At 42.1% G+C, this 13,552-nt stretch overlaps 1 protein-coding gene across 3 annotated transcripts; it reads right to left on the bottom strand.

The window, feature by feature from the left end:
• Positions 1–730: 730 nt before the first annotated feature.
• SAR1A (secretion associated Ras related GTPase 1A) lies at positions 731–11,939 on the bottom strand. 3 transcript variants are annotated; one of them, XM_077822092.1, is made up of 7 exons: positions 11,798–11,939; positions 9,324–9,398; positions 6,095–6,214; positions 4,821–4,886; positions 3,521–3,624; positions 2,787–2,918; positions 731–1,927 (listed from the first exon to the last, which is right to left on the bottom strand). In XM_077822092.1, exons 2-7 carry the CDS (start codon positions 9,379–9,381, stop codon positions 1,811–1,813), a joined length of 597 nt encoding a protein of 198 aa, XP_077678218.1. In that variant the 5' UTR covers positions 9,382–9,398; positions 11,798–11,939; the 3' UTR covers positions 731–1,810. The 3 variants fall into 3 exon arrangements, with proteins under 3 accessions (XP_077678218.1, XP_077678220.1, XP_077678219.1); XM_077822094.1 differs by lacking the exon at positions 11,798–11,939 and adding an exon at positions 11,335–11,503; XM_077822093.1 differs by lacking the exons at positions 9,324–9,398; positions 11,798–11,939 and adding an exon at positions 8,452–8,575.
• Between the last annotated feature and the right edge of the window lie 1,613 nt (positions 11,940–13,552).

Here is a 13,552-nt window from a genome sequence, read left to right as displayed (position 1 = left end):
CCCATGCTACTGCTGAGTACTCCACAGTGACGTTTACACAGGAGATTCCAACACTTACCGTAGAAAAATATATGGCTTCCGACACTTCAGTGAATGGTTGATGAAGCTGGCTCAAACTGACAAACTCAGCATAAGTATAAACTGTTTATCTTAATGCTCACTACTACTTCATAGAATATCAGGGTTAGAAGGGATCTCAGGAAGTCATCTAGTACAATCCCCTGTGCAAAGCAGGACCAATCCCCAACTAAATTAACCCAGCCAGGGCTTTGTCAAGCCAGACCTTAAAAACTTGTGGGAAAGGCAATCAGCTGGCCAAAAAAAATTGAGTACTAGTTCAATAATTTATCCCCAAAGTTCCTCTTTCCCTCATTAGGAGTAACAGATGTTGGTATAGGGAATTAAGTGTTAGGCCATCTTAGAGATGAATCTATTCTCCACTTTACAGGAGTATAACACTATCTAGTGTGGGGATTAATCAGAATAATGTCAATGGGACAAGAAGCAACAGGGTTTAAGAGCTAAGATTTGTTTTACTTCCCATTCATATATAATTTTTCCATGACCTATTGGGTGTATGCAAGAGGTTGTGGAAGGCAAATACGCACAAGCTGTTCTCAGGCATTACATTGCATAGTGTCACAATAAGATTCTTCACTTTCCCCTAATAATGAAGGGTACTTTCCAGTTATGAAAGCTTGAATAAGTTTCAACTAAGTATCACCACCCCTTGTGGAGGAAGATATGTCTTTATTTTATTTAACTGAAAAGGAGGAGCTCTAGACAGTAATGAAACTTCAGACAAAGTCTGTTAAGTAAAAAAAGAAGCTGGTGCAGTCTACATGAACAACCTTATCAGATGCAAATGCTGAACACTCATGCTACAACAACAAAATAATGTCATGATTTTTACTGTTATAATACAGTGGAACCCTGAAACAAAGAACATCCTACATTCTAGAGTGAGAACCCAATAAACCTAATCCACTACAGCAGAAAGACTGCTGATGGGAAACTGAACAAGACAGCTACACTGTCCCTTTTATAGCATCACCACTTTAGGAGGCTGAGGCTGGAAACTGCATTCAAACACCTAAGCATGAGGCAGCCACAGAACAGATGTGCTTGTGTGCGTCCTTTTTTCAACTAAAATCCCTGTAAGTTAAAGAAGCTTCATTGCACAAGTCAGTCCCAACAGCACCCTCTTCATGATCACCCAATGTGACACAGCACAACCATCCTATAGAACATTTAAGCCCAAATCTATGTTTATTTAGGATTTTAATATCATGATACTTGGTTCATTAATTTGGGAAATATCTAAATACCATTAAATAGATTAAAAAAAACCCTAATAGACTCTGGACCAAACAAGAGAAATGTTAAACCAAAAAAGTTAGAAGGGACACTGCTTACATTAACACTTTTTTTTAAAAAATATAATTGCTTTCTTTAAGTCAATTAGCCACAGTGGTGAGACGTATTCTCTTTTTCAGGTGTTGCAGTACAGCGTGCAGAGTTTTGAATTCCAGATCACACCAGCCCCATTGTAACTGAAAGCCATGGGTTCTGTGGGAAACAATGGCAACTGAAAGGGACAACTTGCACCAGTGTGCAGAATTGAGTTATCTCCCAGCCATGTGGAAAAGAGTTGTGTCACCACTGTGCAACAGGATAGTTGAAAACCAGGAGTCTCTTGGTCAACGCCAATATGTGGCAGGAGAGCCTTCCACATTCTAATAGAAAAGTCCATAAGGAAGCTATGAACAGGATCAGTCCAGAGGAGTAAAACTCTATGTCTGTCCAAACATCAGTCAATGTACTGTGATAGCCAACGAAAGCCTTCGCCATAGCCTTGTCTCTTCAACACGCTGCACATGAACACTTCCATAGGGCGTGTGTTCAGGTCCTTCAGTGGCACATTTCCCTGGAGAATCAACAAAATAGGAAGAAGTTAGAATTGCAACAACAAGCATTGAATATGTAGGTGCAAGGAGGAGCAGTTTCTTTATCCTTACAAAATGGTAATCCAGGAGTCAAATGCTGGGCTAGCAAGATTTTCCTACTGAAGTTTCACTTACCAGTCTTACAGAGATCTCTTTAGTTTTATTTTATAGTCTTCTTTATATAGCCTTTTAAACTTAGTTGTCCTTAACTGCACCTCAACAGCTGCTCCTACAGACCCAACAGCCAGACTACAGTGAACAAGAGACTTAGATAGGCAGTTGAGCAATAGAACATTGGAAGCAGACAACGCCAAGTCTGTTTTTAAGTGAGAACATCTGGGCAACTATTTTGATATAGCAGTTGTACAACTTAATGAATTTTAAAATTGAAATATAAGATGCATAGCATGCGAAAGCTCTATGGTGCACTAAAAGTGTATTCTTGCATTTTCCACTATATATTTTAGTATTTGTTTAATCATCTTTTTAACACGGCTGTGAAAGAAAGCGCAGTCATTTCTAGACAAGCAAAAGAGCAAGGATGCCTAAGACAGGGGTGGAAGAGTTAGGTGAACATTACAGAAAGCTTCCAAACAAACTACTGCAATCTCTTTCAGAAATACCATGCCTGTACCAAGTCTTAAATATCCAGACAGTTCCCATTAACACTCCAGTATTTTTAATATTTTTCAAATAATGTTTGGACAGAATGACCTGGTTAACAAATCCTGATGTGCATTCTTGGTAACACGTAAAAACATTTATAAAAAATATTTCATTCTTAATTCAGTTCCCTATGACTTTATTAATAGCCAAAGGCTCAAACTCTTTTCTTCTTACCTTTCCTGTGGTCTGTCCATAAAGCCCAAAAATCTCCCGCAGTTTCTCCTCACTGATGGCCTCTGGTCTGTCAATTTTGTTACCCAAGATAAGGATTGGCACATTGGATATTGTTTCATCTGTCATTAGTGCCTACCGGCAAAACATAAGTGTTAACATGATGCCCTATAAAAATTCATTATCTGTAGTAACCTTTTATTTCTTTGCTTCAAATCAGAACTGGCAACAATTTAAAACGATCTTTTGATGTTATGGCACTTTGAAGAGGAAAAAATTCCTCGGAAGTGAGTATAAATCTCATAACAAGAGTTTATTGAGGACAGCTATTGTGTAAAGTACACTGACAATTTAAAATGATCGGAAGACTTTTAAAATACAAATTAAGCCTATGAGAGCATGCAAACTTTCAGCCAATTTTTAAATTGGTATTAGTATATGTAGTAAAAGTGTAAGTTCTTCCTGTGGCTCTACAATAGTTAAGAATGGCCTTATTAGTTTAATTCTCCATCTCAAACCTTGCTTTTTTTTTTTTAGGATGCGTTTTTTTTTAAATGCAAAGGGCTTTAACCAAGTCAACTTTTTTTTGAAGGGAGGAAGGGAAGGGAAGAGGATATAATGCTTGGAAGATTATTCCAAGATATTATTGTATCCTCCACTTGAAGGGGTAGAAATTTTGCATTTGTAAAGCCAGGACACAGCTCCTACATGGAAAAAACTACAGATTGGAAACATACATTAAGCTCAACTTTAGACTCCATGAGACGTGAATGATCAGCACAATCCACCAGAAAGACAATCCCATTAATTGCTGGCAGGTAATTCTTCCAAACCCGGCGAGCTAGAATAGAAAAGAACAAACATCCCTGTGAAAACCCTGCTTTGAGGGGACAGCATGCCCACATTCAGGAAAAGAAGTAAGAATGATTTGTTTAAAAGTTTAAATACTTCAGATGAGCAGTTGGATTGAAGCCAGTGACTTGTATTAACTGTCAGTTCTACCTCGTTTACCAGCAAAAGTAACCAGACCTTTTTGCAGGCTTCTCACATTATTTTTGAACTTCTCTGTTGAAGAGCCACTTGAGTGCAACAGTAGGGTAACTCATTTTTGTAGTATTCAAAAGCTAAAAATTTGTTCTGCTCAGGTTCTTATACCAAGCCCATCACCATGGTATCATATTAGCCTTAGAGGACTGCTTAGACCATGGGATAAAGGTGACATGCAAGAAGAAAAATGGGTTTGTGACCTTTGTTTCTTTGAGGTCTAAGATGTCTGAAACGTTTTTCTAAACATTAGAAGTCCAGGGCTCACTTGACCTGGAGAATTAGTAAAATGGTGACCTACCCCAGAGTTGAGACACAAAGCTGAGAAACCAAGGGGGAAGGGATTTTTGTCAGGGTATTTAAAAATAAACAATACTAGAAGCCTATTTGATTTCAATTACTAATGATCATTTTGGAGAAGAGAAGTCTTAAGAATTCAGTGTCCCATCCCCTTCAATTAAGATATAAGTGCTCATGATACAGATAAGTTTCACAGAACAGCCTTCACAGAAGAGAAGGAAATCCAGATTTGACATTCCTGATATTTCTAAGGCAAAACAATCAGAAAGCTTTCAGTATAACCTCTAACATTCTAAAAAAGCAAAGAAAGGTCAACTTTATTTAGAGAGTCACTTGCAAACCACCTTTAGGAACCTTCATTGTGGTTCTATGAACATGTAAGCCTTCTACGGTGAGGGAGAGATTTAAGACAGAAGCGTACTGAAAGGAAGGATTTGTACACACTGTCAAGCAGATGAACCAAGATTTATCTGCTACCGTAAATGAAATATAAGTTAATCAGAATGATTAACTTTACTTATAAATAAATATTACCTAATTCTAAATGTTAAAATAAAAGAGCCCATAGTTAGTGGTCTCCCATATATTTTGCTTAAGGCGGTTAAAGTTCAGTATAATTATTAGTGTCAGCACGAACTGTAACACTTAATATTCTTTTCTGTTCCCCAATTCTGAAAAAAAGTCTATTCTTACCTTGCTCGTGTCCACCAAGATCAAAAGTTGTGAAAGTCATTCCAGCAATAGTCAGCTCTTCCGATGCTAAAAAAGGAGGAATAAAGTCTTGAGTTAGCTGAATTGCAGCCATTATCACATCCACCATATTTACTGTACCTATTAACACCACTGTAAGATAAATATAAAAATCGAAGAATTAGAGTTAGGTTAAGTTTAAGGAAATATACATGTGTTGTAAAGAAAGGACCTGACTAGCAAGTAGAAGGAAGGCCTTGAAAATAATGAGTTATATAAGGCCAAAAGGAATGAAGTAGGGAAGATTTCTGGTTCAAAGAATAACTAATGAAACAAGAAGTTCCTAAAAAGAAAGCCTCTGATAGGGATGACTGCAGGTGGTTTTCAATAAGACAAGAAGAACCTGTCTTAAAAAGAGTCAACATGGACCTTCCCACCCCATGTACCAGTGTTACCTCTATGTGAGCCTAGGTGAAATGAAAAAGTTGTTTGTTAGCAGGATGGAGGGGAAAAGATAAGGAGGAAAGACCTCAGGAAGAAGGATGTTGTAAATCTTATTTGGATTAAAATTAAAAATGAGGGTGAACTGTCTCAAACTAGTTGTTAGCTAAAGTGGTAATTGGCTATGACACCATTTGTTTGCTGAAGAGTATAAAAAGTTATGAATTTGAGGTTCTGTGTCAGACCCCACCTGATCATGCTGGAGCACAGCAGGATGAGACGGTTTTCCCTAGGTTTTACCTATTTGTAAGTATATTGCTCAGTATACTTAAATATATATATATATATTTTTAACTGTTTGGGTGTAGTGATTAAAAGCCTAAAAATAAGCAGACATGTTTAGAGCAACTGTATTAAATACCATTTGGCCTTTGGACTTAAAGAGTTTATGGTTAAACAGATGTTTGGTCGTTTCCTATATTATTAATATTAATAATTTCAAATAATAATTCCAACCACCATACACAGAATGGTATGAGGGATCTATTTCATAAAGGATAAAGCCACTGTGGATACAAATCATTCACTTTATATAGTTTTACTGATGTTTCATTACAAAACTTACTCAAGTTAAATTTAATTTCACCTCAAGAGACAGACACCACACAAAAGTCCTCACGGTCCGTTTTAAAAAACTAAGTCAATCTCTAAAGATGAAAACTATTATTAAGGCATTTTTCATCATTACAGCTCAATATCTAGTTGCATGAATGATTTTGATGAGGAAAATCCCATGAACAATGGACTCAGTAAAATCAGATTGCTGGATAACTTACTTGGATGTAGCGTTGGGACATGTTGACCCAATCTGTCATCTTTGAGCATGTGCAAAAGAGTGGTTTTACCAGCATTGTCCAAGCCCAAAAACACCAGTTTTCCAGATTTCTTGTACAATCCTGGAAGTGAAAAGAAAATTCAACAGGTTTACATTTGCTCTCATGCAGAAATATGATCTAATACAGATATTAAATACTGCAGTGGTATCACATAATCCACACCTTCCAAAACCAACAGTGTAAAACAGTACCCACAAACCCGCAGCACAGGGAACACAACACTGGGAAATGAACCTATGGTTTTAGGAGGGTAGAGCAATGTGTTAATTATGAGACTGGACAGTATTTTCTAAACTAGTTTTGGCTCCACCTAACAAAAACTCATTTCTGTAAGGACCTTCAAGCTTTTCTTGAAAGCCATTTTCATATCTCTGGAATACATGAAAAACTGAAGAGAACAAAGCTACATCAAGTCTATGTATAACTAGGTCCTGTTATAAAATAGATCAGAAGAAACCAATCCTTAGATGTAATGGGTTAAAAATTAATCTGCCATTGAAGACATTTAAAAGTGGAATTAAGATTTTACTCACAAGAAGGTAAAACTGTAAATGGTCTCATCTAGGGCAAGAAGAGCAGAATATGAAACAGAATGAAATAATGAGAATGCTATTTAGATTGCGTAAACATAAACAGAGCTTGAAAAATCGATTTCTAAGTGCAGATCTTTCCTGGACAAGTGTCATTTTCTGCGCATCTGAGCTTTTATTTTTAAAAGTTTTCTGGAACTTGTTTGTGAAGGTAGCCTTCCAAATGTGAACAGATGCAATAAGACCTTTTCAAATCTGCACTGATCCAGAATTGCCACCAGTGTTAGAGAAGAAAAGGGGGATGCGACTGTCAACGATAGGTCAGAAAGCTCTGGTTGCCATCATTAGGAATAGGGAGCCCCCAGGAGTATTCATCCACCCCCATCCCCACTGAAGGGGGCTTCCCTGCAGCCATCTAGCAGAGGTCTCTACACAGAGGTGGGACCTCACTGATACTACCATGCCACCTCAATGAAAGTCTCTGTGCATGGGCACACTTGCCAATCCAGAAAATTGCTGGAGTGGAGACATAAGAAAGGCCACTCTCACAGAATCCTCCGCACCCGCAATGAAACAGCCATCTTCTAGAATGGTAGACAAAGGGCACACCACTACACTGCTCCCTGGTTTGGAGCCAGCTGAGGTCAGGGTCAGAGGGTAGTTCGGTCTGTGGTGAGCTATCCTCCCACTTCAACAAAGCACCTGGCACAGGGCCACCATAAACTGATTTATCCAGTCGGTTGTGCATTATTAATTTATTGGAGAAGGTAGCAATAACATTGTTCTATCTGGACCCAATCAGCATCAATTTGGGGTGTACTGGGTCTAGTGTGTAGATATAGAGTTGAGCTCAGTTCAACTAGCAATAGTCTTATGTCGTGGGCCCCAGTATTTGGTGGGAGACTCCAATTAACAGGACACTGGACAGAAGAATACATGGATTGGGTTGCTGGAGTATGCTGGCCTGGCAATTCGAAGACTTAGTCCCTGGGCCAGCAGGTACTGGATACATTTTCCAAACCTTGTTAATAAGAGTTAAGTAGCTAAATAATAGGAAATAGAAAAGATACAGTTCAAGGGAAAGCATGAAAATCAATTGAAAAGACTGGAAATAAATTTGAAAACAATTGCGGAGATGTGCTCAGAGTAGTTATCAATGGTTCAATATCAAACTAGGAGGATGTACCTTGTGGGTATCGCAGAGGTCTGTCTGGTACTAGTCAACATTTTTATTAATGACTTACATAATGGGGTAGAGAATATGTTTATAACATTTATGGATAATAGCAAAGTGGGAGGGGTTGCAAGCACTTTGGAGGAGAGGATAAGAATTCAAAAGGACCTTGATAAATTGGAAAATTGATCTGAAATCCACAAAATGAAATTCAATAAAGAGAAGTGCAAAGTACCACACTTAGGAAGGACAAATCAAATACACAAATACAAAATGGGGAATAACTGGCTTGGTGATAGTAGTGCACAGGAGGATTTTAGTGGCTCACAAATTGAATGTGAGCGAACAATGTGATGAAATTGCAAAAAAGGCTAATATTCTGAGGTGTGTATAACAGAAGTGTCATACATCTTACACACAACAAGGTAATTGTCCCACTCCGCCACACCAGTGAAGACTTTACTGGAGTATTATTTCTAGTTTTGGGCACCACACTTTAAGAAAGATGTGGACAAATGGGAGAGAGTCCACAAAAATGAGAAGATAGGACAGAGAAGAGCAACCAAAATGATAAAATGTTTTGAAATACTGACCTGCGAGGATAAAAAAAACTGCGTATGTTGAGAAAAGAAGACTGAGGGGGGTGGACCTGATAGCAGCCTTCCAATACATTAAGAGTTATTATACAGAGGAAAGTGATCAATTATTCTACATGTCCACTGAAGGTAAGACAAGTAGTAATCAGCTTAGTCTGCAACAAGGAAGATTTAGGTTAGATATTAGGAAAAATTTTCTAATACTTAGGCAATGGAATAGGCTGCCATGGGAGTTTGTGGAATTTCCGTCACTGGAAGTTTTTAAGACCAGGTGAAACAAATGCCTCTCAGGGATGGTCTAGGTATTGTTGGTCCTGCCCCGCACAGGAGGCTGGATCAGATGAACTTTCAAGTTCCCTTCAAGCCCTACATTTCTATAATTCTATGTCTAACTTGTAAACCAGAAGGACTGGAGTTATACATGGGTTCTCTTTCAAAGTAAGCCACAGATTTCCCTGAAACACTATGGGCAGGTCACCTAACCTCTGTACCTACAATTTTGTCCATAAAACTCAGACAATCAGGAGGACTAGGTAATTGTCTCAAAAGTATCATGGAAGGGGAGAGTATCTTCATTATAAACTGCATCTGATTACTGCACAGCAGTACAGTACGAGGTAGAGCTCACCAAATAAAGGGGAAGGAATGTTTTAATATGTTATAGGACTTACATTTTTTTAAAATTCAACTGTGGACCAAGCTACTCTTACTACTTAGGTACTTCGTAAATGAAGGTACAAATGAACTAATCCTACCACCATCATCTCACCAGTACTGTTTGCATTTGCACTGGTTTAATCAGAATGATTTAAAATCTATTTAGTTAAATAAACTTATGTTTGATGGTGAATACACACTTGAAATATTACCTAAAAATTGCAGCACGCTGCTGAAGCCATTGTAAATCCATTCAAAAATGAAAGACATTGTTGAAGATTTGTTGCCTGCAAGAAAATAAACATGAGACATTTATGGGTAAAAACCTTAATCCCTATACGCCAGCAAAATTCAGTTGGTAGTAGGGATAGACATTTGACAGGTCCAAAAATAAGTGGTCAATTGACTGGTCAAATAACGTTAAGAATGATCAAATATTTTAAAGCATTAATTTATCAGAACCATAACAGCAGCAAAAAAGTAAGACTTTATAGACTCCAAAAGGTTTAGCCTTAGATAGATACTCATGACTAATCACAACAAACAAGTTTCAGAGTAACAGCCGTGTTAGTCTGTATTCGCAAAAAGAAAAGGAGTACTTGTGGCACCTTAGAGACTAACCAATTTATTTGAGCATGAGCTTTCGTGAGCTACAGCTCACTTCATCGGATGCATACCGATGCATTCCACGGTATGCATCCGATGAAGTGAGCTGTAGCTCACGAAAGCTCATGCTCAAATAAATTGGTTAGTCTCTAAGGTGCCACAAGTACTCCTTTTCCTTTTACAACAAACAAGTTACTTAACTGAGTTATTTTATCTCAGAAAAATGTGAAAATCAAGTTCTTAAAAAAAAAACAATTGACATCATGATGCACTCAGAAAGCTAGACTGCCTCCTACATCAGGGTATTCTTGCTATGATTTGACTGGTCATTTGACTGATCTATTGACACTATTTGACTGGCTAAGCCTAGTTGAAAGTATACTTGCCTCTGCACCAGAAGGCTGAATTCAAATTTGTTACCCAAATATTACTGGAGTTGAAAGAGGGTGTCTGATCCCTAGTCCCTATTTTGAGTGGATGTTAAAGATCTCTGGAAATTTTCAAACAGCATTTCAAAAAACCTCATTTTAGGTCAACATGTCCTCTTCCACAAACAGGTTCTAAGACTGCATGCATTACCAAATGCTTGCATGAAAGCAGCTATATGTAACAGTGGAGTTGGTGTACTAACAATACTGAAGTAATCTGTCTGTGGGCATTTTAGGATGCACCATTGCATGAAACATCCCACTAACTTCTACATTAACAATAACTGCTCACTTCTAGCTGCTTCCTGAATTACCCTTATGTATCTGCTGCTCTTTTAACTATCATGCTCATTACCACACTTTCTCTGGTGCAGTTATAAACTGTCAGGTTTCAGAGTAACAGCCGTGTTAGTCTGTATTCGAAAAAAGAAAAGGAGTACTTGTGGCACCTTAGAGACTAACAAATTTATTTGAGCATAAGCTTTCGTGAGCCAAGTGAGCTGTAGCTCACAAAAGCTTATGCTCAAATAAATTTGTTAGTCTCTAAGGTGCCATAAGTACTCCTTTTCTTTTTATAAACTGCATGTCTCTGTTTTGGTCATACACAATGTAAATGGTTTCAAAAGTCCATTAGACCAATCTTTGTAAAACTATGTGTTGGTTGACTCTGGAATACATAGAGAGTTCACCCTCTCATTTCAGTAGTAGTCAGAATGAAAATGAAAGGCAAGTCAAATCCTCAGTCAAGGTTTTCCTTCTCAAAAGCTACAATGCAACTGAATAAAAACAAAGCTTAGCAAAAGAACAAGTATTACAAGAGGAGTTGCAGGTTTATTGGCTGCAACAAGCCACAACTAATGCTTTCAACTTGTCTTGTTTACTCCTATGTCATTATGCCTTTTGTGCTTGTAAGTCTGCAGTGATTTTTTAAGTACAAGTCAAATGAGGAACTTTTTAAAGAAACCTACTGTTGCCATAAGTACGATTGTGGCTAAAGGTTCATTTACAGTGACCAAAAAAAAAAGTAATTGCAGAAGGAGGAAGAGATCCTCGTGCAAATAAATTTAACATACTAAACAGGTGCCCGGGGAGGATGTTGAAATCCTGCGTGAGGATACGGTAATTAGGCCGGGGTGAGGTGTCTGCCACAGGGGCCAAGCTCCCACAAGGCACCTGGCCATGTACTCACCCGCGTCCTGACAATCGGGTCGCCCTACTTAAGTGCCTGCGGCTGAAGCCGGGGCTCAAAGGCCCCCATGCTCTGGACTGACTATCTCGGTCCGCCCCCGGCGTGTGGCAGCCCCCGGGAGCGGAAACCCCGCTGCCCTAGACCCACAGGCCCAGGCTAGAGCGAGGAGGGCCCGCAGCGCACGGAGAAGGGAGCCAGACCCCCGCCCCCCACGGCAGAGCAGCTCCCTCACCCGCGCGGGGCCCCCTCTGCGCGCGTAGCGGCTCCCACCCAAACCGACTGCGTGTCACTCCGCTCCGCTCCCCTCCCCCCGCCAGGCCCGACCGCGGCCCAGCGCCCCCTGCCCGGACCCCTGACGCCGCGCCGCCCATCACCTCCCCCCGCCGCCGCCGCTCGCGGCTCCTCTCCCTGCGGCTGACCCGGGCTGCGGACCCTCGACAGGCGTCAGCGCCCACTCACTTACTCGGCAGCCGCCAGCTACACGCCGGAAATACGTAGCACCTCTTCGGCCGGCTGCTTCCGGGGAATGGGTCCGCCGCGCTGGCTAGCGCGCGCTGCGTGCGGCCGCGGCGTGGTGACGTGTCACGGTTCGGGTTCTGGGTTCGTGTGTCGCCCCCTGCCTCTTGGAGCTGTCCCTCTGGGTTTGCGTTGTAGGCTGTCAGTTCCGCAACGCCGGGCGGCTCTGGCTGCATGCAGGCGCGCGAAGGGCGCAGGCGCGCAGCGGAGATGCACGGGCGCTGTCCTGGCACCAGACAGTTCACGTCACAGAGCGTGTAGCCGGGGCCAATCAGGCGTCCGCTCTGTGCCTCAGCTGTAGGGGCGGGGGCCGCGCTCCCTTTCCCCCCAAACCCCGCTCCCTTTGGCCCCGGCCGGGCAGAGCTTGCCTGTGGCCAGCGCGCCCCCAGGGCGTGGCGAGGAGACGTGCACTAAGGGGCGAGGCGCTCGGGCCCTGCCTGCCGTCTCCACGGAGCAGCGCGCGGGGCCGGCAGTCGGTGGTGGGTCAGGTGCCCGCTGGGCCGGGCTGGGCTTTCCCCGCCGTGTCTGACAGGGAGCGGCGGGGCGGCGTCACCCCGGCCGCTTCGCGGGCTGCCGGAGAGGCGCTTTGCGAACGCGCACCTGGGAACCTCACGGAGCGGGGCGCCACGCGAGGGGCCCTGCAAGCCCCACGAGTCCCTCCCCCCAGCCACTACGTAGCGTGTATGGGCAGCCTGGGCTCTGGCGGGGGAAGCATGGAGGTGGTGAAAGGACCAGAATAGTGGGGGAACTGTGAAGCGGCCCTAAGGTGCTCAGCACCCTCTTCGCCCCCCCCCCCGTTAGTGGCATCTGACCCTGCCTCCAGTCTAAACGGCTGCTCCTCCATAGAGCCCACTGTCCACTCTTTGACCCCTCTTTAGAGACTCATTGCCTCCTGCTTCACTCGAGGTAGGGATGCTCCTGGATGCAGGAGAAGCCCTAGCACGTCTCTGCTTTCTCCCTTGAACACACCTCCCTCTGATGAACTACAGGAGGTTTGGCTGATAGAGCAGGGAGGTAAATGGTAATACTCCGCTTTCTGCCCTCTTAGAATCACAGATTAGGGTTGGAAGAGACCTAAGGAGGTAATCTAGTCCAACCCCCTGGTCAAAGCAGGACTAACCCCAACTAAATTGTTCAAGTTTTGGCTTTGTCAAGCCTTACAAACCTCTAAGGATGGAGATTCCACCACCTCCCTAGGTAATCCATTCCAGTACTTCACCACCCTCCTAGCGAAATAGTGTTTCCTATTATCCAACCTAGACCTCCCCCCCACTGCAACTTGAGACCGTTGCTTTGTCATCTGCTGCTACTGAGAATAGCTGAGCTTCATTCTCTTTGGCACCCCCCTTCAGGTAGTTGAAGGCTGCTATCAAATCCCTCCTCGCTCTTCTCTTCTGCAGACTAAATAATCCCAGTTCCCTCAGCCTTTCCTCATAAGTCATGTGCCCCAGCCCCCTAATCATTTTTGTTACCCTCCGCTGGACTCTCTCCAATTTGTCTACATCCCTTCTGTAGGGGGGGACCAAAACTGGACACAATACTCCAGGTGTGGCCTCACCAATGCTGAATAGAAGGGAATAATCACTTCCCTCGATCTGCTAGCAGTGCTCCTACTAATATAGCCCAATATGCCTTTGGCCTTCTTGGCAACAAGGGCACACTGCTGACTCAGCTTCTCATCCACTGTAATCTCAGGATCCCG

The sequence above is a fragment of the Eretmochelys imbricata genome, chromosome 7 (genome assembly GCF_965152235.1).
Source record: "Eretmochelys imbricata isolate rEreImb1 chromosome 7, rEreImb1.hap1, whole genome shotgun sequence".
In the NCBI taxonomy this organism is placed as follows: domain Eukaryota; kingdom Metazoa; phylum Chordata; order Testudines; family Cheloniidae; genus Eretmochelys; species Eretmochelys imbricata.
Note: the sequence above shows the minus strand (reverse complement) of the source record. Positions and strands in the feature narration are given on the sequence as shown.